This window comes from Oryza sativa, chromosome 7 (assembly GCF_034140825.1).
Source record: "Oryza sativa Japonica Group chromosome 7, ASM3414082v1".
NCBI classification, from domain to species: domain Eukaryota; kingdom Viridiplantae; phylum Streptophyta; class Magnoliopsida; order Poales; family Poaceae; genus Oryza; species Oryza sativa.
Genome location: NC_089041.1, coordinates 7458810 through 7480806, shown reverse-complemented (window position 1 = coordinate 7480806; position 21997 = coordinate 7458810). Strand labels below are relative to the sequence as shown.

The 21997-nt window shown below is 36.7% G+C and overlaps 1 protein-coding gene and 1 pseudogene across 1 annotated transcript; one reads left to right on the top strand and one right to left on the bottom strand.

Annotated features, from left to right (window-relative positions):
• Nucleotides 1–3494: 3494 nt before the first annotated feature.
• Nucleotides 3495–6722, bottom strand: LOC4342782 (zinc transporter 8-like). Its single transcript, NM_001422069.1, has 3 exons — nucleotides 5968–6722; nucleotides 5142–5291; nucleotides 3495–4068 (listed from the first exon to the last, which is right to left on the bottom strand). Exons 1-3 carry the CDS (start codon nucleotides 6682–6684, stop codon nucleotides 3763–3765), a joined length of 1173 nt encoding a protein of 390 aa, NP_001408998.1. The 5' UTR covers nucleotides 6685–6722; the 3' UTR covers nucleotides 3495–3762.
• Nucleotides 6723–8329: 1607 nt separating this feature from the next.
• Nucleotides 8330–9640, top strand: LOC107281583 (protein ALP1-like; annotated as a pseudogene).
• Nucleotides 9641–21997: the final 12357 nt, after the last annotated feature.

The following is a 21997-nucleotide window of genomic DNA, read 5'->3' as shown; positions in this document are numbered from 1 at the left end:
TGGATGCAAAGTTTTATTTCTCTTCCATTTTTATAGTTTATTTATAGATTATAGAAAGAAATAGTTTGTATTCTTTTTTAAATGGCACTAAGAACAATAATTTAATTAGTCCTAATTTAATGTATCTAACTGGATGTAAGCATTCAGTTTAGAAAAAAAAATCTCTCGGCTTAGCAAACTGATTGTGTGCCTAATTTGTTCACAAAAATAGTTATGCTCAACTAAAAAGGTTAAGTGCTTAATTTAGTCTCACCATGGAAGTAAGTAACTTCATGATACCGACATCAGTTGAATAACATCAAAATATGCATCACCTTTTTTAATTCGTGGTAAGAAAACTAAGACAAAAGAAAGGAAAAGAAAGCTAAGGGTAATTTCTTACTTTCAATGCCACCTAAAATAGTCAGATGACGTGGATAACATATGAGGAATTGAAAAAAAAATCATTTAGTGGGATATACGGGAATAGCAAATTTTCAATGGAATATGAGGAAACTGGTGAACATTCAATGGCATATAAGGATTTTTTTAATAAATAAATAAGATTTTAGATAGTTATTTTGCTACAATACAACCCTTAATTCATCACGAGAATTACGTATTTGCCAAGTAGCATTGGCAAAACATGAATAATACAATAAAATAAGCATAAAACTACTTATGTTATATTTTTTATGGTTGATAAAAATTCTAATATACCGGGTATAATTGATGGACAAATGCTATACACCACTAAACCTAACTGTAAGTGCACTCTAGAGAATTAGTTGGTGTAAATAAGTTTGTGAAAATAAGTACATTCTTAGAATTAGTAAATGAGTCTCATATAGTTGAAAACAACATATGATGGAAACAAATCTACCGCTAAAGTATAAATCTTTATCGAAATATAATTAATGATAAGGTGTTTTGCAGATTTTCATGGTCTCTTTAGCTATAGTTTTTATTAAGTACTGTTGAATGATTAACCCCACTCATTTGAAAAACATAATATTGTATGTATTCTATTATAATTTAAGAAGTACTTATTACTAACTTCATATACACATTTTGCCTATTCTCTACCACAAATCGACTCAAAACTTAAAAAAAAACCATTTTTATCACCTCCTTTATGTCCCTCTTTATCCTTCAATGCAGGGTGCAGTACTTGCTATACCATTGTAAATATTGCATGGGCATGTACATGGTTGTGTTAAGGTGGTGTCCATGAAAGGCCACCATAGGCAATGTAACTAAAGTGACATAATTACCATATAATCATTTGTGATTGTACCGATATTGAACTAAGTGTTAAAATTGTACTCTAGGATGGTTTTTAGGGGTATGGCTACATCGACGCGGGACCCATATGTTTCAAGGCATTACATACGAAAGCGTTGGTTGGCAGATACAGTCGACTTCATCCATTAAAGAGGCATTCATGTTTATTTTAACGGTGTTATCGCATTATTCGGTAGATATATAAGGTATATTTAGACTATTTATACATAGATGTGAAAATAAGTTATGAACACCGGGTTATGTAGGTAGATGAATTTTTTTAGTATATTAATAATGTGTCATTTGTTTTAGTGATACTAATACAGTTTCATTTATTAAAAAGTGCACCTAACTCGATCTTAAAACAATAACAATGATAGTAAGTAGTGGTGACAAACGATCGGTTTATATATTACCAGGACAAAGGGACTTTTTTTTTTAAATGTAAGAGATATTCTTATCACATTAGTAGTATACTAAAATCTATCATCTATTTTACGGTAAATATATTTCTTTTTCTATTGTAGGATAATCTAAATTCTCTTACAGTATATACATATATAGTGATGTATAATTCCTTTTAGCATTTTTTAATAACAAATAAGATGCCCGTGCATCTGTACGAAATTCCTTTCCGATTTATGTTTTGGAAACACAAACTATAATACATGCCCGCGCATTCGCGGGGGCTACCTTCCTAGTTGGAGAAATGATACAATGATTTGGTTTGAAATATTATGAATATGATTTAGCATGTTTATGTTTAGTTTAAGAATGAAATAAATTATAGATATAATTACTATATGCTTGCATGTTGTGTTTTGTGTGTTTAATGGGTTGATGTGGCAGCTTGCATGTATGTTTTAGAAGTGTCAATAAATACTAAGTTTGCATGTTGAACTTTAGATGTTTAGTGGATATTAACTTTATAGAAAGAAGGGATAATATGAATAGATTAAATATTTTAAAAATAAGCCAAGCAAATAACTTATAAGCGGTCTAAATAATAGAGTGATTTTTTTAGTAAAACATATTTTAGATAAATAGAGAAAATAATCAATAATAATAGGCCCCGAAAAGAACAAGGCATATGACAAGTACATGACACAGCAAAGACACATATTAGAAAAGTACAAGTCATATGACAAATGCATGACACACGATTAATGCAAACACATAGAGTACAAAGGGAAAGGGTAAAAAGGTGCTATATTTATAACATATATTTTTCACCAAAACAATTATATTTTTTAACTCCATAAATTACCTACACTTACATTAACTATATTGTAAATTTAAAAACTTACATTACAAGTTTCAATTTTTACATTGTAATTTTCTAATACATAGAGTAAAAAGAATAGGATTAAAAATAATTTATTATGTACTTAAAAGAGTACATAGAAAATATAGACATATACTTATTATGTAGAAGAGAAAATCACATAGAAAAAAAGGACTCAAATTAAGTGAAAAATAAGTGAATCAAATTTTAGGGCTTGTCCACTTTGATGTCATTTTCAACCTTACCAAATTTTAGTAAAGTTGCCAAAAAAGTGGCTACATTTAGTTTGCTACCAAATTTTGGTAACTATATAGGAGATCCTGCCAAAATTTTGATAAGTTGTCAAAATTTGGTAAGGATTTTTTTACATCAAAGTGGACATGCCCATAGTTTTAGCAATCCCGAAGGGGAAAACAAACAAGATTTCATTGTGGGAATAGGTTCCATGTTTATTTACAACGGATTTTCGGCATGTCATCAGTTGATTTACCGGTTATGAGATTCTCCTTGGGATCCATGCTCAAAATGGATATTGAACTGAAATTCCAAACAATCCCACGTGGATGGGCTGTTATTCAGGCCCATCCAAACAATACCTTAATGGGCTCATTAGCAAACCCCAACAGGCCAACACTGCTACATCAACTCAGCCCAGATACGAAAACAAAGTCCAGAACAGAAGGCCCAACAAGGCTCTGCACTCTGAATCTTACACATCTCCTTTGGTCAGAGTCAAGCTCTGAATCTTAGCAGCCATGTCGTCCATGAATTTCTCATCACTGTCCTGTTGCAGGATCTTCCATCTTTCTGTTGCTTCCTGGACGGGTCAAAAGATATACATCTCCATCAGATTCAGCAGGCGCGGATCTCGTGGACTGCAAAGCATGGCGACACAATGTCGACATTGCTTGATAACCATGCACACATTCTTCAGACTTTCAGAGTTCCAGATTCAACAGAGTCTGCTATCTCGTTTCAAACCCACAAAGGTAGGCAGGTGCACCCTCGATCACAATCAGTACCCCCAGTTTTAGTCACACAACAACAAAAAAAGAAAAAAAAAACTACACACACCTCTACACATTAACAATATATAAGTTCAATTAGAATGCTACAAATACTACAAAATTGCGACGGCGAGTACATTCACTTCCATTTTTTCTTCTCGACCTATAATTTAATTTCCTCTACATTAGTCCCTGAGTGACGCTTGTCTAGGCCCATTTGGCGAGCATGGACATGAGGCCGGCGCCGGCGAGCATGGCGAGGTTGATGCCGAGCTGGAGCTTGCCTTTGCTCTGCACCCTGGGGTTCATGAAGTCCTCGGCGAGGAGGTCGACGAGGGCCATGTAGATGAGGATCCCCGCCGCGACGGAGTTGAGGATGCCCTCCACCACCAGCGCCGTCGGGCTGCTCTCGTTGTACACCGACGAGATGCCCACGCCGACGGCGATCCCCACCGGCGTCGTCAGGCAGAAGAAGAGGACCATCGTCACGATCGACCTCACCTTGAACTTCGCCTGCATACATTTTCAGGAGAATTAAATTAACTCATGCTGTGTTATTAAATACATTTTTCAGGAGTAGTATGCAAAAGGTTGATATTGCCGGAACTAGGCAACTTGTAAATTAAGCCATTCCATTTGTATACTTCTTCGGGCCGTTCTAAACAGAGGTTGGAAACCGCTGATTAGCCGCATTGTATATATAATTAAGTATTAATTATTAAAAATTTTAAAAAATAAATTTATTTGATTGCATAAGCACATTCTATATAAAAAGTTTTCGTACGAAACATATCGTTTGTAGTTTAAAAAATGTGATAACAGAAATCGAGAAGTAACTAATTAATTAACCGATCTCTGATTTGAAACAGGCCCTTAAGCCCTATTCATCAGGTTACATTTCAGCTTTTCTGTTCTTTGTCTTATACATATACCAGTCCGAAATACTATCAAATCATGTAAAGTTTCAATGCTTTAGATGATCACTACTTTGACTCAATCTCGAGCCAGTTAGTCACATAGCCTTCCTTGGTCAAATCATCAAAGTAATATAGCTCCCTTTTCCCTCTTTACATATATATTGTTTTTCAAGAATAAAGTGCCCTATCTTTTCCATAGAATCAAGCAAGTGGATTAGTAGCTTAGTCTTTTTTTTGCCTCTTTTGATGGAGACCATACAATACAAGACCAAATTTCCAGCTTCCAGTGCGCGAAACATAAAAGATTAGCACGAAAACACTAAATCATGCTACGACAAGTTTAGTGTAAATAAGTTTCATTCATCGGATTATCTACTTTATAGTACAAATAAATTAAATATTTTAAAATATAAAAAAATAAATACTTCTAAAAACAAGTGGTGTAAATAATATAGTACTAGAAGATTTTTTTTAGAAAAAACATATTTTGAAGACGCTGAGGAAATAATTTATGACAATAATCCGGTGAAACAGCTGAACTACATGAATGATTTGAGCCAACAAGGCTATATCTTTTAAGATGCCGTGCAAGATACCATTTTTACATATATGAATTTTGGGTAAAAAAAAAACACCATGTAGTAAAAGAAAAAGAGAGTAGAAATATACCTGCACGATGCAGCCACCGAGTCCCATGCCCTCGAACATTTGGTGGAAGCTGAGGGCGACCACCAGCGGCTTGATGGTTTCCGGATTCTGTGACGCGCCGAGGGAGATGCCAATGATCACCGAGTGCACCACGATCCCTAGCTCTAGAACCTAATTAAAATCAATCAATTGTATAAGTCAATAATGATACACAATATATATTATTCTGAATATTGCACTCGTTTGTTAAATTCTGCACGCATTTTTCTTTGCATTTTACATCACCGAAAATGATATATGTACGACACACATTGAATTTGAAACCTTTGGGCGCATGTGCCCTCGTTTTTCCGCGATTCGGCTCTTTCTTCTATCACTCCATAATACGCCGAAAATTTGATCTTTGGTATAAATGCTATTTTCGAGAACGCCAATTTATAATATATGGTGGGATCTCTTATAAAAAAAATATATGTGCAAAAGAAATGAATACACTTAAATTCCATTTTAATTCTGCAATATTTATTTGAAACGTACATACTACTCCCTCTATCCCTAAATATAAGGGATTTTGATTAGATGTGACTTATCCTAGTACAATGAACTTGGACATGATTTATATCTAGATTCGCTGTCTTAGAATGTATCACATTCAACCAAAATCTCTTATATTTAAGGACGGAGAGAGAGAGTAGTAATGAAAGTGTGGAAAATGACAGTAAAAAAAACAGAAGGTTACTGAGACTGCTGTTTCTTACCTATGGGTTAATTAAACCAGGCTGGCGTCATGAATGAATGCATGGTAATTAGCTAGGTGTTACGTTAATTAAAGGAGGTGGCCTCTCACCTGAGAGATGACACGATGCCGGAGAGTTGTCTCCTTGTCGTCCTCGCCGACGGCCGCGACGAGCGCCGACGAGCCGTGCGCGTGGCCGTGCGTCGCGTGGGTGTGCACGTGCACCTGTCCCTCGTGCTCCTCGCCGCCGCCGCCGCCATCGCCGACGACGTGGTGATTGTGGTGGTGGTTGTGCTGCTGCGTCGCGGCGGCGCTCTGCTTCTCCTCGTCCGCGACGGCGGCGGCGGTGGCGGCGTCCTTCTTGGACAGCGCACGCGTGAAGTAGCCGGTGGCGAGGGTGTCGACGACGAGCGTGCCGATGGCGCCGACCATGGCGCCGAAGCCGGCGAAGGGGAACTCCTTCCACGGCCCGCCGGCGGGGAGGCAGTCGTCGGTGAGGTTGTCGAACGCGTCGGGGAGGATGTGGATGAACCCCGTGGCGAGGATGACGCCCGCCGCGAACGCCTTGACGAGGAAGAACACGTCGCCGTCGGGGCGCAGCGCAGGGACGTGGCGCCCCAGCGAGGGGAGGCCGCACCCCAGCGCGCCGCACACCAGGATGGAGAAGAAGGCCGCGATCTTGAGCCCCCTCGCCCGCGCCCGGTCCCGCCCCGCCGCCGCATCCTCCTTCCCGCACCCGCCGTCGCCGCCGTCGCCGCGCGCCGCCGTGGCGAGCAGCAGCGCCACGGCCGCGGCGAGGAGCACGGTGGCGGTGGTGTTCGTCCTCATGGCCGCTCTTCTGCTCCTGCTGCTATCGCGGATTCGCGGGTTTTATAGATTCGGATGGTGAAGGTGAAGGGAGTAATTAGGGTTTTAATCACCTTGGATTAGTCGCTCGGTTTAAATGGGGGGATTAAAAGGTGAATGGTAGTAGTAACACAGAGTGACGACACTTGACAGTAACTCGGGGTGAAATTTTTGGTTGAGGGAGATATTTTAGTTTTTGTTTTGGCAAGTAATTACGGCGTAGAATTACTAATTACGCAAGGATGACGACACTATTTGTCACGAAGTGTTGACATGCTGAGTAGGAGAGAGAAGTGTAGCATTCGAGGGTACGCGTGTGAGAATTTCAGGCCATGAAACGCGTAACGACCGGAAGTGTAGCATTCCACCGCCGTCGCCGTCTTCTCCCATTCCACATGGATGAAGGTACTCGATCTATTCAATGACAAATGGGTTCGAGGAGTCTTATGTATCGTTAAGTACTCCCCTCCATTTTTATTTTTTTTTTTACGCTTCCCACAGGCCCGATTAAACTAAGGAAGCTGTGAATTAACTTGTTTGCCCTTCACTCTTGCCCCTTTGCACTAATGCGTTTCGTCCATACAGGGGTGAAAAGGGCAAGGGTGGAAATTCTCGTATGGGAGGAGGGCGTCTGAACTGCAAGCGTCAAAAAAAAAAAAACGCCTTCAGAGCATCTCCAGCAGGAACCTTAAATCCAGCCCCTATTCAATTTTTGAGAGTTAAGATAAAAAAACTAGATCCAGCAGGGACCCTATTACAGCCCCAAAATAAGAAGGCCCTCAAATCCTCCCCTAAGGCCTCAGTCCTAGGGGCTCCGAGCACGGCCCCATCATTCTTTTTTTTTGGCGTGGATAACAATTTTGCTTCGCGCTTTTTCGTGTTATTCCTGCGCGGCTGCGACGAGGGATCTTCTCCGGCGACCACCGGCGAACTCCCAGCATCTCCGCCAAGCCTGCCCCAAAAGGTAAGACTTTTCCACACATTTGTTCGCCCGTCGTCCACAAGGCCGGCGGCGGTGGTCCATGCGTACGCCTGGTCACCGACCTCCCCCCATCCGCCTGGCCATACGCCGGCCGTCGCGTGCCCTCTGAGACTGCCCGCACGCACATCACCCACTTGCATGGTGTTTGCCCCCACGCTGGCCTCTGCCCGATCATATTTTCAGATTTCACTGGCCGGAGCCTGTACACCGCCGCTGCCCCATTGATTTTTCTGGAAAAAACTTGAAGTTGGTCATGTGGTGTGGTGGTTGAGTAGTAGAGGAGATCTCAGTAGTAGAGTACCAGTCAATTTTTCTGAATAAACTCGTTCTTGACTACCTGTGGACGTGGTGACAGATGGTTATGGTGGTGAATGATTTGTTTTTAATATTTTTTTGAAGAATTGTAGTGGACTGTCGGCCAGGACAATCTAAATTCTCAACTAGTATATATCACTGTACTTATAGTAGCACTGCATTGTGTAGCACTGTACAATTGTTGCAATGGATCGATTATAACCATATATATATGCACTGCTTTTCATAGATTGAATGTTGCGTACTGTATATGTGTAGTTGGATACGTGTGTGTATATGCTCTAAATTTTCTTATTAATTTTATGATCTTGTGATGGCAGTGTTTTTTACATGGACTTCTACGACGGTGACGACGACGACGACGACGATCTTATTACCGAATGGTGGGATCAAGAGGAGTTGTTTGACGATGATGACTACTACATTGCAGCTGCTCTTCTTACGGACATAGAGCATAAGAGGACCAAAAGAAAGCGTCGTGGTTCAGTCCCAGGTCGTGAGATAATTTATAGGGATAGGTTTGCTGGCAATTTGCGCATAGTGGCTGATTATTTTGCAGATCCTCCTGTATATAATGCAAAATTATTTAGGAGAAGGTTCAGAATGTCAAGGGAGCTCTTCTTGCGCATCGTGGCTAGTGTGGAGGCTCATGATGACTACTTCAGGTGGAGACCGAATGCAGTGGGTCTTCTCGGTGCTACTGCATTGCAGAAGGTGTATGGTGCAATTCGCATGCTTGCATATGATATTCCAACCGATAGTCTTGATGAAGTTGTGAGGATTTCAGAGAGCACCATGATAGAAGCTTTCAAGCACTTTGTCAAGGCTGTGGTAGATGTGCTTGCTGATCAATACTTGAGGGCACCAACTGCTGAGGACACTGCAAGGTTGATGGCTATAAACACTCCAAGGGGGTTCCCAGGGATGTTAGGTTGTATTGGCTGTATGCATTGGAGGTGGAAGAATTGCCCAACAGGCTAGAAAGGACAATACTCAGGGCATGTGGATGGGCCAACCATGATTCTTGAAGCTGTTGCATCGAAAGATTTATGGATTTGGCATTCCTTCTTTGGACTACCAGGTTCTCTTAATGATATCAATGTACTACAGAGATCACCACTCTTTCAAAGGCTTACATCAAGGACAGCTCCTGAGCTGGAGTTTATAGTGAATGGAAAGAAATACACTATGGGTTACTATCTTGCTGATGGCATATACCCTTCTTGGGCCACTTTTGTGAAGACCATTTCCAATCCACAAGGTAACAAGAGAATACATTATGCAAAAGTTCAAGAAGGAGTGAGAAAGGATGTTGAAAGAGCATTTGGTGTTCTACAAGCCCGCTTTGCAATGGTGAGGGGTCCTGCTAGATTTTGGGATACAGAGACCCTATGGTACATAATGACAGCTTGTGTAATCATGCACAACATGATCATTGACAATGAGCGAGATGAAGATGTAGACTATGACTATGATCGGGAGGACAGTGAGGTGTTGAGAAAGGAGGAATACCAATGGCGTAATAAACCTGTGTTAGAGAAGTTTCTAAAGATACATAAAGAAATTGAAGACCGACAGGTACATGAGCAACTTCGAGATGATGTTGTGGAACAGTTGTGGGCGCTTCATGGTGCTCGATAGTTTGTTTCATTGCATTTTCTATCATGTATGGGTTATGTTCAATATTTGCTCGTAGGATATATCATTTTCATGTTTGAAAATTTTGAATTCAAATTTGAATCGTGGTATTTGAAATTGCAAATTTGAATATGGTTGAATTCCACGCGCTAGAGTTATCTATGTTTGAATTATTGTGTGTTAAACTAAATATAAATATAAATTCTATACTAAAATAAAAGAGAAAAAGGAATAGGGGCTAAGATATGGAGGCTACTGCTAGACATAAAGGCATATTTAGGGTCCTAAAGCATTGGGGACAGCCCCCATTTAAACTTTAGGGACTCTAAAGTAGGGCCTACTACTGGAGATGCTCTTAGGTATGAATTGGAACGTCAAACAAAAAAATGGAAGGGAGTAATAGTATTATATACTACCTCTGTCCCTAAATATTTCACACCGTTGACTTTTCTAAACATGTTTAACCGTTCGTCTTATTCAAAAATTTTTGTGAAATATGTAAAACTATATGTATACATAAAAGTATATTTAACAATAAATCAAATGATATGAAAAGAATTAATAATTACTTAAATTTTTTCAATAAGACGAACGGTCAAACATGTTTTAAAAGAGTTAACCGCGTTAAATATTTTGGGACGGAGGAAGTGTGTAGTAGTGCAGATGATTTTAATTTTTCACATGCCTCTTTTCTTCTTCTTCGGCCACCATCCGGAGAGCGCCACGCGTCAGACGTACGGCGCGAGACGAATAATCGGACGCCTCGCACGACCGTCCGATCCATCATAAATGAATCAAGCAAACTTTAAACTATTTTTTTCTCTTAAAATATTTATCAAAATCATGATCCAATTACACTATTAAATCCATTACAATTAAATCTTTAAAACAAGACCACACATGAATATAACCAGATGAAAAAAAATTAGCTTATTATTGAATTATTTTTAAATGTTGCACGCTGTTGCACCAAGTATATCAGAATTGTTTCACTAAGTAGATCAAAAATGTTTCATCGAACGCCTTATTTGAAAATTATGTTTCAGCGAATAGCGAAATGATGTTTCAATTCACTGCAACATTTGATCCATATATAGTAAAACATCACGAGTACACTAGATGAAACATTTTAAATGAAAATAACTCATTTGAAATTGAAAAAAAAAATCAGACGGTCAAATATTGCAGTTGACCAACAAGTGAAACTTTAAGTTATATATGGTGAAAAAAAATCAGCAACTGAAGCATTTAAATATTTTATGAAATATGGTGAAGATACACGTTGAAACATGTCGCTATCACATATAAAACAATAAGTATTAATGGACTGAAACATATGTTTTTCTTTTATGAAAATATAATTAAGCGATATCTTATTGTAAAGATTTAATTACAACGAATATAACGGTGCGATCGGATCATAGATTGAATAAGTAATTTAAGATAAAATTTTGAAGCTTGCTAAAATACATGCATCTATGCATGCATGAGGTGGAGAGAGAGAGTAGTAGCAGGTAGTTTCAGGGATTTTGTGAAACACACTGAAGACACATATTAAAACATATCACTATCACGTATGAAACATTTTGTTTTAACAGTTTGAAACACATGTTTTTCTTTTGACATAATATAATCATGTGATATTTTGTTGTAAAGATTTAATTGCAACGAATACAAACGATGTGATAGGTTCGTAGATCGGATAAGTAATTTAGGAGAAAAAAATTTAAAGAGAGGAGGAAAGAATGAAAAGAAACAGATAGACATGCATGTTACGGTAACATGGTTCGTCCAATCCACCAGGCTGCTGATTTGTAGTATTTTCCTGACGTCGACAGAGAGAGAAGAAATTAGTAAATAAGAAGTGAGCTGGTCGTAGGTGTCCGATGATTTTTATCTGATCGGACGTTCCAAGAGAAGTATTTTCGCCACCATCCTCTTCTCCTCGATTCGGCTATCTCAACCTTTGTCTTCGAGTAGAAGAATGACTATAGGAGGGTAGCAAACAAGTGCTTTGTCTTCGTATAGCCCAAACAGATCCAAGCTTGTCGATCATCTCGAGTAATTCTTCTTCTCTTGCCTTCGAATTGCTCCGAGCATTAATGCCGACAATGAGTAGATTAGGACAGCACGGTCCGATTCTTAAAACATCCGTAGCTGCCAAAAACTTTTTTAACTAGACCCGTCTATGTGTCATTATATTGTTTTTTTATGTCTCTTCCTTAAACTGAAGAGATAAATCCCTAAAGTCACGAAATTTCTTAAAGAAACATCCTTGTAAATGCATACAGTTCCAAAATTTCATGCCATGGGTCATCACAACCGCAAACATCTCTCCTATTAGGGATTATTGAGGACTCCCAAAGATCGGGTTTCAAACCTTCACAGAATTTCGAAATGAACAACGGTTATGTTATTGCAGAAACGTATAGCTTTTTTTTTTTCTTGAGGAAAAAACGTATGGATATTCAAACAATTGAACGCAAGATGAAAGCCAGATGGGGAATCTCGTCACCAGCGCTGTGTACGAGCTATATATATGGAGATTTTTCTGCACGTTAACCTCAATCTCCTCGAATCTTTTCCACGGCTGAATGACTTTTTTACTCTTGCTGATCTTCTTCATTGTTTGTTTCCTCGGTTTCACCTTTTGCAAGAGCCTATGTGCTTTCGGGTGGTGCGTTATCCTGTTGGTTACTGCGAGTGTGACCCACTTTGCTTTATTTTCCCAATTACAGTGAAGATGCACACATATCTTAAATTAAACGATACTCTCTTCGTTTCATATTATAAGTTGTTTGACTTTTTTCTTAGTCAAATTTCTTTAGATTTGATCAAGTTTATAAAAAAAAATTAGCAACATGTATAATATCAAATTAGTTTCATTAAATTTAACATTGAATATATATAAATAATATGTTTGTATCGCATTGAAAATGTTAGTATATTTTTTCTACAAACTTGATTAAATTTAAAGAAGTTTGATTAAGAAAAAAATCAAATGACTTATGATATGAAATGGATAGAGCATAAGTGAGAGGCAAACTTTGATCTCGTTGAAAATTCTATGGATATCGCGCCTATGTGTATACTTGACACTACTAGTAATCTCTTCGATCCGTTGTCAAATACGTTACAATCTGAGCTCAAAATTAATGTTAACTATTGTTATAAAATTATTAGGATTTAATATATGAAAATGACATTATTAGACTTGTGAAAAAAATTGATGCAATTATTATATTTTGATGTTTTTAGTAATGTATAATTAGAAAAGTGATTATTAAACCCATGTTTTAGATTCCTTTCGATGTTGTAAACGGCATCTAAAATGGCGTGGCTAATGGGTGATCGCTCGCTTGCGATCGATCCCCATCCCCCCTATACACTCCCCTTCCCCCTTCCTCCTTCCTCCTTCCTCCTCCCCTTCTTCTCTTCCTACTACACTATAAATTTTTAAAAAATAAAAAAAAATAAAGTTAAAAAAAATTATGTATAGAAATAATATATATAAAAAATATTTGATTCAAATTCAAATTTGAAATGGGTATGTAAACTTTTGACTTATAAACTTTGGGTCTATAAACTTTAGGTGTATAAACTTCAGATGTATAGAAATACTATATATAAAAAATATTTAAATTCAAATTCAATTTGAATCGGATATAAAAACTTTTGATTTATAAACTTTGGGTCTCTAAACTTTAGATGTGTAAACTTGAGGTGTACAAACTTTTGGTGCATAAATTTACTAAAATAGGAAAGTAATATAGTGCCAAAAAAGGAAACCACGTGAAGGAGAGAGGGGCGACCCGATCGCTAGGGGTGATCGATCGCCCATTAGGAGTTTCGCATCTAAAAGGAACATAAATAATGTGGTATGTTTGTGAAAACAACCCTGTTGACTTTATTAATCTCTAGTATGATATATTTGTGAAACCAAGCAAAAATATAGTCCTAGGAAATTATTCTATTTTACGAAACTATTCCACCGGTACCATTCAAATATCAATTAGTCACGGAGATGAAGTCATGGAGACATTAAAGCTCATAATGCTGGCCTGATTCAACGCCCAAAAAAAGTCACACATCGTTTAATAGAAACATATTTCAGTTGGTTCACCGTACCGGATTATTATCATGGATTATTTGCTCCACCTTTCTAAATATACTTTTTTTTTAAAAAAAAGTCTTCTACTATATTGTTTGGATTAGACTACTTGTACAATATTTATTAAGTTTATGTTTCAAACTATTTAATTCACGTACATATTCAGCTAGCTAGATAATCCACGACAATAATCCTATCAATAATTTGTTTCGAACATTACCTTAGAAAAGATTCTTTTATTTTGGATGGTGAGGCCAGGATACACATAAGTCGAATGGAACCGTAGAAAATATGACCAAAGCGTGCTGTTTCAGAAAAAAAAAAACAAAGAAAAGAAAATATGGCCAAAGCGAAGGACAACCAGGACCACACTACAACAATTCACACCATGCTACTCTCTTAGTACAAAATACACGCATCTTTTCTTGTTAGTAGAGATTAAATTTAAATGAGAAGTAATTGATGAGACAGTGATAAGCTAGGAAGAAATTTAAATGAGAAGTAATCGATGAGATAAATAGTAGTAGTACTTAGAGCAAGTTTAATAGTATAGCTAATTACTAGCTTCAATTCATCTATAGTCAATCTAATAGATCATTCATACAATAGTTACATACTACACTATTAATACCTGGTCCCACATGTCATACACACACTGCGTCTTGAAGTCCGTGCTACAGCTGGCTATAAATCTGTAGCCCCCCTGCTCTTCTCTTTCCTCATTTGTCTCCTTAAAATATGTTTGGAACTGGCTTATAGCCTGCTATTATACTTGCTCTTAAGAACAACACTATAAACATATTTTAATATAACTTTCAAATGCTACAAATGCTTATTTTTTAGATAATAGGTAAATCCTATCTTTACTTTAGCAGGAGCTAAAAGTGCTTCTGAATGGAGAGAGTAGGTTTTTACTGTTTATATGCTTATCTCGAATTCTAAGAAGAAGCGACCGACGAGAGTCTTCCTCGTCTCAATCACAAGTCTCCCCATGGCTCAATCGTCACCAAAAACTGATGCAGAGACAAAGGATTGGTCGTCACGACAAATATGAATCAACAGTGGAATGAAAAGACGGACAATTTTTGTACCTTGCAAAAGTCTTCTCCTGTTGCAAATCTTTGGTCGCCAGAGATAAGTATCAGCTGGTCCTAATCTTAGCACGATCAGTGGTCACATGAACAACAAAGACTACACAGCCAACGACTTGCAGTACACGAACATAGGCGACCGCAGTGAAAGTTGACCTATAGCTACCATAGACCAAACGCACCAATAATATTTATATATTCCAAGGAATCAATCAAATTAAAGCTCTAGATTACATTATATATATATATATATATATATTATGTCATTACTCACCGCAGTTGCACGATCGGCCACCAATACTAGATACTGCTACGAAAACAGTTTTCGCAAGCGGCTGAAGGCCTAAAAACAAGTGGGCGGAAATGTACATCATTTTCACGAACGGTTTCTTAGCAATACACGAAAACTTATTCTCATATGTGCAGTTCCTTTTAACCGGTCATCTACGAAGTTCGCACCTGCATTATGTCGTTATCTAAAAGAAATTCTTGAAAATTTTAAATGATCTGTGTGGTAAAGAAAAAGGGTAGCGCATGGTTGGTTGAGTTAGATGTCTTATCAGCCATATAGCTTAACCAAAATCAACGATTAAGTTCAAGAGCTGTAAAAAGAAAACTTAGAGAAAGTCTTTTGCACGACATATGTTACATCTAAGAGGTGACATGGGCAAGGTTGTTCGATTAACGTCATCGTAGACTCGTAGACTTGTGGTGGCGTGGTTGCCCGTGTCAATCTCGATCGTACAATTTTTGGCGGAAAGTAGACAGAACCGGTTGGCTAATTCACGCGTGCGTCCACTTTGTGCCGTCCTATACGCAGGTAGGAACATGCTGGTCTTGATCAAGTACTCTCTCTGTTCCCACGTATAAGTATTTTTAAGATTTAAATTTTGTACACACTACATAAATATTTTTGTAACACTGAATCCAACATTTTTTATGGGAATCAAACATTTCAGCTAATCAGGTGCTTGAAGAATCTAACCAATTCAAATTTTGACCAATAAAATCACTCAAAGAAAGTATTTCTCTATAAGGTTGCGTTTGTGAGGGTTGGAAACCCTTTCCCGATATGCAAAGCATGGCGGTAGATTGGCGCATAATTAATTAAATATTAAAAAAACTGAAAAATAGATTGATTTGATTTTAAAGTATTTCTTCTATATAAATCTTTTAGAAAAGGAAAAAGTATGAATTACCCCCTGAATTACCGCGATAGTTTAGGGGGGTAATTCGTACTTTTTTTCCTTTTAAAAAATATATTGTTTAACGGTGCACGCGAAAAATAAAAGAGCAGAAGTTGAGAAAGTGTCCAAAGGAACACAACCTTAACGTTAGGCCTATTTTTGGTTTGATGGATTCGTATAGGAAATCTTAATTCCTTTGGAATAAACACTATTCATGCATTCGGTTCATAGGATTCCGATCAAAAATTTCATATGTAAATCCTATGCCAGTCCTCCAAAATGGATTGATTCCATGGGAATGAAAACATCCACTTCATCCTCTTTTGTTAAGCTCATTGAAGCAAAAAATCATGTGTTCTAATCATTTGTTTTGCACATACATTCCTACGCTATTCTTGCAATTTTCATTTTTCTTATTCCTGTAATTTAAAACTCCTGTGAACCGAAGAGGCTCTTAATATTTATTAAACAAACTAAAATACCCATATTAGGACAACACCAATTATGTTTACGAACCAGTAAACAATATTGGACCCAAGAAAAGTAGCTAGGCATATGTTTTTAAAAGTTTCACAATGTCTTATTAGCAATAAGGTGAGACCCATAATAATATAAAGTTTAGCAGCAGCCAATAACACGAAGGGAGACGGGTGAGGACCAATGCATAGCAAATACCAGGTTGTAATATTATTGTTTAATAAAAGCTATTTACTGATTTCGCAATGCTTATTAGTGGATAAGTACACGGTAGAAGGATTAAATTATTGCCCATAGGGGGTTTTGGGAGCCCATGTCCTGTCACAAGCAACTTGACCAAACTGTCCGGAGATTCGTTTTCGTGTGGTTCCTGGCTTGTTTAATTTTACATTGGTACATCTTGAGCTGCCCATATTTTCTCAAGTATCTTTGGACTGGAGCATATATATAAACATACTCGAGCGTAAAGATCTTCGTGGTCAGAACATGGATGAGACGACTCACTTTCTGTCACTGGCAAGCAGCTGGTCTCCCCTCTGTTATACTTCATCCGTCCAAAAAATAAAAATGTATAATGTTTAAAGTTTATCTTTAAAAGAGTTGATTTCTAACTTCTTACCTATCATTAATTAGTCCACAGATCCATAAGTATTAAATGAAATAAGTATTATTCTTTTAATACTCTTTATCTATCCTCCTAACAATAATTTTTTTTGATGAGCTATACTTTAGTCTTTTTTCTCACTCGCTGCTAAATTCTCTTCAATTGGCTCTAAATTAAAGTGTTTTTGGATTGAGGGAGTATTACGGAGGGACACTCTAGTTATGGTAGAACAGTAAATAAAATGCGATAGCTAGATAGCGCTCCCTTGTTAAAAAGTATATAAGATATATTTTATTTTGTTAAGACATAATTAATAAAATATAATTCTTATGACAGAATTGATTTTATTAGGTTTGTATTTAAAATAGTTTATTATTATAATTTTTATGACCTAGATAAATGGTAAAGTAGTAAGACAACTGCTTCTTTCGTCATAAAATATAATTATTTTTAGGTTGACACATATATTAAAGAAGTAGATGAAAATTATTAGAGAAATATTGTGATTGGTTGAGAAAAGAAAAGGTAGATGAAGAAATTAAATGAAGAATGGTTATGATTATGTGAAAGAATAGATTGATTTTAAAATAAGTCAATACGCTATAAATAACTACTCCCTCCGTCCCATAAAAAACCAATCTAGTACTGGATGTGACACATCCTAGTATAATGAATCTGGACACATCCAATTCTAGATTCATTTTTTTTTTACGGAGGGAGTATATTTCGAGACTGGAGCAGTATTAATCAAAGTCCTGTTCTTGTTTATGCCATTCTGGATTGGAGGGAGTAGCACTATGGGTGTGTTTAGTTCACGCCAAAATTGGAAGTTTGATTGAAATTGTAACAATGTGACGAAAAAGTTGAAAGTTTATGTGTGTAGGAAAGTTTTGATGTGATTAAAAAGTTAGAAGTTTGAAGAAAAGGTTAGGAACTAAACCAGACCTTTGTATCCACGCGCTCGACTTTTGAGACAAATTTGCACTGAGCTCTTTTGCTGTATCAATAAATATGAACCATCCATCACACATCCAACGACCCAGAGCATTCGAAATGCCATGCACCGGTGCTCTCTGCCATAGCAGCAGGCTTACGGCAGAGGATCCCGATCCACCAGACCAATAGTTGGGGTTCCCCTTACCATTTTTCCTTTTTTGCGCGGTTACCGCACCCCGCGGTAAAGGCGGTTACCGTGAGACATACCGTAGTTTCAAAAACTAAAAAGATAACCGTGCGTGGTAACCATGGTAACCGCGTGGTAACTGCGCGGTTTGGTAAACCCTCGTTGGGACTTGGGAATCGAGTACCGACTACTGAGACATGCCTTTGTCAAAACTAGAGAAAAAAAAGACACGGATGCACATCTTATCATATGAATAATAATCAATGAAAACATGCACAATGTATAGTGGTTGGTTGAGCTGAAGCTGATTAAATTTTAGGATTTGATTCTAATTAAATTTAGAGGGTATTTTTTGTTACTTTCTTGCCCCTCTGCATTACTCCTAAGGAGCAAGGACACTACTTAAAAAAAGGGTTTTTTCCCTAGCGGTTCAAAAACAGTTAGGATTAAAACAAAACCGTCAGGACTACTTTACCGTCACGGCCACCGTCAGGAAAGCGCCGATTGGAACAGCATGTTAGGAATGTGGCTTTCTCCAGAGACAAGTAAAATATCTACATAAAATATTTTTGAAAATTAGATTTAGAAACTTCAAAGTCAGCATGTAACAAATTATGTTGTTACATTTCGGATCTTGCAAATGGGCTAGCGAGGAGGAGTAGTTTCACTTTCACCCATTAGCATTTAAACGTGTGCTCGATTAGTGAGCTACTCCAATATAGTGGAAATATATATGGTACTTATATTGAAAAAAATAGAAAACTAATGTAATTTTTTAGATGAGAAAACTAACGTAAATTGTATATATATGTGAGAACGGCATGTAGGGCTCAATAGGTCTACCGTCTACCGGTCAATATTAATGACACATACGTACAGTTAATGATATTTTTAAAATTTTATGATTTTTCAATGGTCCTTATTTTTTTTTATTTTTATCAAGAAACAGTACCTCTAAAAATTTAATGTACAGAAAGATGAAAGAATTAGAATACGAATATATATCACATGATCAATATCCATCACTTCACTTTGGCCAGTGAGCCAGCCAGCGCCCTCATTGCCGGACGTCCATGCGAACAGTATACTTTGAACGCTATTCTTGCTTGCCAGCAGAGGCCAGAAAAACGATATGCTAACATAAAGGCTTGAGCTGGATTTTGCTTAGCTCCTCATTCTTTCGTGTACCACTCTACAAAATAAGAATAAAATCCTAGAGATACTCTTATGTTTGTGTACCACTACAAATCAATGGATTTGGATGATAGGAAAGATCAAGGGATATGACCCTCATAGTTTTTTCTTTCATGCGTACCAGTAAATAAACTAAGCGGTTTTAGATGATATGACATTGTGATTTAAAGATTTTGAATTTTAAAAATTAGTAGATGAACTAAAAAAAATCTTGAGTGGAGGATTTAGAAAACAAACTAAAGGGGGACGTGGGGGAGGTGCTAGTTAATTGTATGTATGCATACGTGTCTTATATAATGAAATATCGGAAAAAAGTGGTTGCATCTTATATTTGGGATGGAGAAGTATCACTTATTCTTCATGGCATGTACAAGCTATATTATTTTTGAACTATATAAATAATAGTTTTATTATATGGTAAAGAACTTAAGATCAGTTTTGTAATATGCTGCACAAAATAGTTTTATAATATGGTTAAAGATCAGTTTTTGTGATTGGAATCTTTACTTTGGAATGTGCATAATTTATTTACTTTTGGTATACACAAATGGGCAACTGAAAAACATTTCTGAATTGTTTTAGGTAAATAAACTATTTTGGACAATTCAAATGCAATCGCATCCGTGGGTTATGTATCTGAATTTTAAAAAATATTATAAATTTCTGCAAGAAACACTAGTTACAAATTGGGCAAATTACATAATTTGGTCCATTGTGAAATAAAATTTAATTTTATCTTAAAATATGATTTTATTAAGATTTAAGCACGTATATGTGCGACTTGTGTGAGCCATTTTATAGTTATCAATTTGTTGGTAGTGCCGAATTATAGACTACTTTTTTTTACTACCAATGTATTTTTTTTCACGGTAGAGTTGTATCTATTGTATTTATTTGGTAAAGTATTGGTGTTTTTTTTTTTTTTTTTTTTTTTTTTTTTGCAAAGCGAAGTGAACACTGTTGAAGAAATGAAGTTGTCAGACAAGGCAAGTTTCGGCGTCTCTACCAGTATCTTAAAAGCACGGTCATGCTCCTTTCCTCCTCTCCCCAATCCTACGTATAAAAAATCCACTCAAAAAACCTGTATAAAAAAAAACTAACCAATCGAGAGAAAAATATGCGATAAGAGAGAAAAAATAAATCACGTTTATGAGATCTTGTCCCATTGTAATGCATAGGCCTATGACTAGTTTTTAGATATGGAATTGCTAAAAATTGTTGCAAGTTTTTTTTTGGAAAAAAATTTCAAATGTAACTATGATATAATTATAGTGTAACTAAAATGTAATTACACTACAGTTATATTATATTGTAAGTGCATTGTAATCTCTATATAAGTTAGATATAAGTTGTAAATATTATTTTAATACTTATATACAAGTTATATTATAATTATAGGGGAATTATATTATAATTATACTCTCTCCGTCCCTAAATATAAGTGATTTTGGTTGGATGTGACTTGTAACCAAAATCCCTTAGATAGAGGGAGTACTATAGTTTGATTTAAAAGTTTTCCCTCAAAAAAAACTTGCAACAGTTTTTTGAGATAGTCCCCAAATAGCATTACTACTGCTTGTTTAGTTGAAAAATAAAATTAGAAATCCCTTGCGAGCCTTAGCCTAAGCATCAATTAATGGAGATGCCTGTAGAGGTAGAGTTCCATTTTGTACTACTTAGGAACATTAACCACAAATCGAGCAAGTTGATCAGTAAATAATCGATGAGCATGTTGGATGCTTTTTATCTTGAAAGGGTTATGTTGCATGCTTTTGTAAAGTGCCCCTTGTAAGCATGTAAAATCCTCCATCTAGGATAATAGCGTGCGTATGGCCCCATCCAATAAACGTGAGCCATCTCTTTATTTGTTCCTGCCAAGTGAAGTGGAGCTCCCAAACAAAAGGCAGATTGGATGGACGGTGTTCATTTCTGAAAGTCGAGATCAGAATCTGATGGAGCCGGTTCTTTGATTTCTGGCATCTCTGGTCATGAGGCCCTGCATGAAAGTGGGAGCAATCAGATAAATAAATTAAAGCTAAATTTGATACTCCCTTCTTTCAAAAGTGTTAGATATATTACTTTTGTCATCAAGACTAAAAAGAATTTAACTAATCCTACGTGAAATACAATCAATAAATATTAAGATGAATACTTAGGTTTCGGTCAATCATTTAATTTATCTCTTTATTTAAATCTTGATGTACGGAAGTTACAAACATGAGTATATGACCACCTTATTTTTTTAAAAAAAAACAGAAAGTAAAATAAGTCTAATAGTTGAATGGGATTGGTGCAGCCAACAAATGCATTAAATAATCAAATCACGGATAATCTGAGTGAATCTGAACTTTATACGGGGTAAAATTGATTTTGTAGGAATCTGTGCATAGAAGAATCTGTGCCAGTCTGGTTAGAACTTAGAGCAGATGCAATAGCAGGCTATAAGCCAACTATAAATATATTTTAAAGAGATAAAAGAAGAGAGAGAAGAGCAGCGGGCTATAGATCTATAACCAGCTGCAGCACGAACTCCAAGACGTAATGTGTGTATGACAGGTGGGACCAGATATTAA

Bases quoted from the DNA above. Each gene is read 5' to 3' on its own strand.
- LOC4342782 (NM_001422069.1), bottom strand. From the start codon at position 6,684: ATGAGGACGAACACCACCGCCACCGTGCTCCTCGCCGCGGCCGTGGCG. The intron at 5,292-5,967 runs GTGAGAGGCCAC...GATTTTAATTAG, and splicing joins GGCATCGTGTCATCTCTCAG to GTTCTAGAGCTAGGGATCGT. The intron at 4,069-5,141 runs GTATATTTCTAC...AAATGTATGCAG, and splicing joins TCGGTGGCTGCATCGTGCAG to GCGAAGTTCAAGGTGAGGTC.